Source organism: Cynara cardunculus, assembly GCF_001531365.2.
Source record: "Cynara cardunculus var. scolymus isolate 2C chromosome LG 1, CcrdV1, whole genome shotgun sequence".
In the NCBI taxonomy this organism is placed as follows: Eukaryota; Viridiplantae; Streptophyta; class Magnoliopsida; order Asterales; family Asteraceae; genus Cynara; species Cynara cardunculus.
The window spans coordinates 3434277-3437796 of NC_037528.1; the positions used below are offsets into that span (position 1 = coordinate 3434277).

General features: G+C 37.6%; 1 protein-coding gene across 1 annotated transcript; it reads left to right on the plus strand.

The window, feature by feature from the left end:
- On the plus strand, positions 1–2588 carry LOC112521254 (ankyrin repeat domain-containing protein 50-like). The gene is made up of 2 exons (XM_025130010.1): positions 1–1246; positions 2065–2588. The coding sequence occupies exons 1-2, from the start codon at positions 239–241 to the stop codon at positions 2467–2469; spliced, it is 1413 nt and encodes a 470-aa protein (XP_024985778.1). The 5' UTR covers positions 1–238; the 3' UTR covers positions 2470–2588.
- The last annotated feature ends 932 nt before the right edge of the window (positions 2589–3520 follow it).

Consider the following 3520-nt stretch of genomic DNA (forward strand, 5'->3'; position numbering starts at 1 on the left):
TTCACAAAATATCCGGCCATGGATGAACCGAATAAAGCTTTCCAGTTAAGTAATAAAACAAAATCTCTTCGAACAATCCAAAAACATCAATTACTAAGAAAAATGGTACTCTCATTCTCACAATTTCGTAGTTTACCGATGAACAAATTCAATTATCAATCGACAATTTGTTATGGACGTAGCGTCATGGGGCCATGAATCAGAGAAGAAATCAACGATGGTCCCCAAAATTACGTGAATGTGGAGTTGTGGACTCGAATTTCCAGATGCGTTATCCTTTTTCCATCTTGCAGATTGTGTGATGATGGAGAAGCTGGTGGAAGTATCGGATCAAGTTGTGTGTATAGACTTTGTTCTCGGCACAAAATGCAGAGCCACCGTCCGCCTGAGATCACTCAGCGCCACCACTCCGATTGCCTTCAAGGTCCAAACATCATCTCCTCACAAATTCCTGGTCAATCCACCCAGTGGACTCATCCCTCCTCTTTCCCAATCCACTTTCCAAATAATCCTCAGACCACAACCCCAAATTCCCTCTGATTTCCCTCGATCCCCTTCCGATCGCTTTCTCATCCGCACGTCTCGTGCCGGATCTGCGGTGGACATCAACACAATCACTTCATGGACGTATGATGTTAAACTGAAAGTCGCCTTCGTTGGTCCTTTCTTGCTCCGCCATGCCGTGAATAATGGCGATTGCGATGCCGTGAGGAGTATGGTTAAGTTTCAGAGGACAATTTTAACCGAGTTGTCAATTCGGGAGGCTGAGTCGGTTCACCGAGTTGCGACACGGTTGGATAACTCGGTTGAGATGGTTGGTTTACTACTGGAGGCCGGATTGAAAGTGGAGTCGACACCTCGGAGTTTAGAGGAGGTGGAGGAATCCAGATGGGCGGAGAAAGGGTGGTCGGAGTTACACGCGGCTGTGGCGTTTGATCGGACGGATGAGGTTTCGAGATTGATTAAAATGGGAAAACGTGAGACGTTGGATTGTAAGGATAGAGAAGGAAGAACACCGTTTTATTTGGCGGCAAGTAAAGGATTCGAGAGATCTGTTAAGATGCTGGCGGGTGCAGGTGCTAACGTGGACGCAAAGCGTAACGACGGTTGGACGGCGTTGTATAGGGCGGCGGCGAAAGGTGACCGTCGGATGGTGAAAGTGTTGATTGAGCTGGGGGCTGATCCATCTATCACAGCAGATAACCGGAATCCCTCCGCCATTGACATTGCCCGTGATGAAGGACATGTAAGTAAACGACAAAAATAAATTAGTTTTTATTTTTAATTTAATTTTAAACAAAATTAATGAAATTTAATCATATTTTGAAGAATCAATTTGTAAAACTTTATTTCTCATAAATTTATTTTCATATTTTTAATTAATGGAGTTAATGAGCAAGGGTTTATTTAAAATTTTATATTTTTGGATAAATTTGTCTATCTAGATAAATTGGTGTTGTTTACTTTTTTTATCTGAACCAACAGGCAGAATAACATAAATGACCGATTTACCCCCAATATTAATTATTTGAACATCAAAACAAAAAATCATAAAGTGGTTGATGATGGGTGTCTCATTTGGGAAGGAGACGATGTTTTAAATAAGGGGTAGGAGTGTCATTTTTATGGTTGAATGAGGACACACCATTTCTATTTGTGCGATTAAGCCATGTTCTGTGCGAATAAAAAGCCATAAGTAAACAACCCAAATGAGTTGTATGAATAAGCCAAATAGATCAATAAGCTTAATTAAGCCGCAAATAAACAACCTCTTACTTTGATAAGCCCTTTATCAGTTCAATTATCCTATCGGGTGAAGGTCTCAATCAAAAACGAAAAACCTTTGTTGACTAGCTTAAATTTTCTATTTTTACTCTCGTTTTAAAATGGTTTCCCCTCAGTTCCATATGGTCATATGCTCCCCTTCCTCAAGTCTCATCTAACATACCCCCACCTCATTAATTTCCTGGATCCGCTACCGCTGTTCTGTTATGTTACCAAATATTTTGATAATACAGTGATTAGTGAGTTTCTATAACTTGTCATTTTGTGATGATGTTGCAGAAAGAGATCGTGGAAATTCTAGAACGAGGGGAAGAGGTGTTAAACGCAGCAAGGCGTGGAGATCTGATGCATCTAGAATTTTTGCTAGAAAGAGATGCGAGTGTGGATTTTCGAGACCAATATGGTTTGACAGCGATTCACATGGCGGCCATTAAAGGCCATAAAGATGTGGTGATGTTGCTAGTTGAGTTTGGTTCCGATATAGAATGTACGGAGGCGGAGGGTCGGACGCCATTGCATATGGCAGCGGTAGGCGGTAGCAAGGATACAGTGGAGGTGCTGATAAACAGGGGAGCAAACGTCAATGCTAAATGTAACAGAGGAGCAACACCTTTACAGGTTGCTCAAACAATGGGGTATGAAATCATAACACAGTTTTTGCTTCTCCAACAACCTACGTCTTAATATTTATCAGCCCATTTAATTACAAATATCTAATTGGTATTCATTTGTATTTATATCGTCGAAAATATTGATGTAACAAATTGATATTTCATTTAGATATTTTTTATGGTTTGAATTTCTTTTATTGAAAGAAAATAATTATTGTTTGGAAAAGTTTTAAAAAAAACCCAATGAGAGGTGGCGCTAAAGTCTTAAGTCTGATTTCATTTCTGATTTATAAGAGGTGGTGCTGAAGTTGAAATCTGAATCAGTCAGACTGTTTGTTTTTACTTTTTACGTCTAAAGTCTGAAATCAAAATCAATAAAAACACGAACAAAGTCTCATAACGACTAGAACCAATATTCATTTTGCATTAACTGTGTCGCCATCATCCCGTTGCTCATTGGTTGATCATACTTATAAAATAACTCATATATAAGAGAGATCGATTCGTAGAGATCGTTTTGGAGAGATTGATTTGGATAGATCGGTAGCTTGAGACCGAGTGAGAGATCGATACGGTGTATAGATCGTATGATGTGGATAGGTCAGTATGATTTGGTAGCTGGAGATCAAACGAGAGAACGATATGGTGTCCTCATGTGTGAATAGGAGCCCATTAAGAGTTTAGACCACCACTTAAAAATTCAGTGGATTATAAGAGCTTTTCAGCTCTTATTTTTTTTTTAAAATCAAACGGTCTGAAAATAAAAAAGTCTGACCGATCCAAACTTAAGAGGTATTAAGAGGTTTTTTTTTCAAAAATCAAACAAAAGCCCTTAGTGTTTGGAATGATCAAGTACTTATGACCTATAAAACTGATTAATGTGATAAAATAATGAAAAAAGTCTAAAAAAGCCAATGGAATTCTATATTTTAAACGATTAAGTCCCTAAACATTTTTTAAATAAAAAAGTACTTACATAAAACAAATATACCAAAAAAGTACTTACATTTTAAAAAGATTATTGATTAAATTTGTTTTAATTAAAAATAAAAAAATATTATGTTAGTGAGTTCCAAATTAAAAATAAAAATAAAAATGATTTAAAAAAGACTACTGATTATATT

What these genes read in the sequence shown, in the direction of transcription:
- LOC112521254 (XM_025130010.1), top strand. Translation starts at nt 239, where the DNA reads ATGTGGAGTTGTGGACTCGAATTTCCAGATGCGTTATCCTTTTTCCAT. An exon ending in TTGCCCGTGATGAAGGACAT is followed by an intron (nt 1,247 to 2,064) that starts GTAAGTAAACGA and finishes ATGATGTTGCAG; the next exon opens with AAAGAGATCGTGGAAATTCT.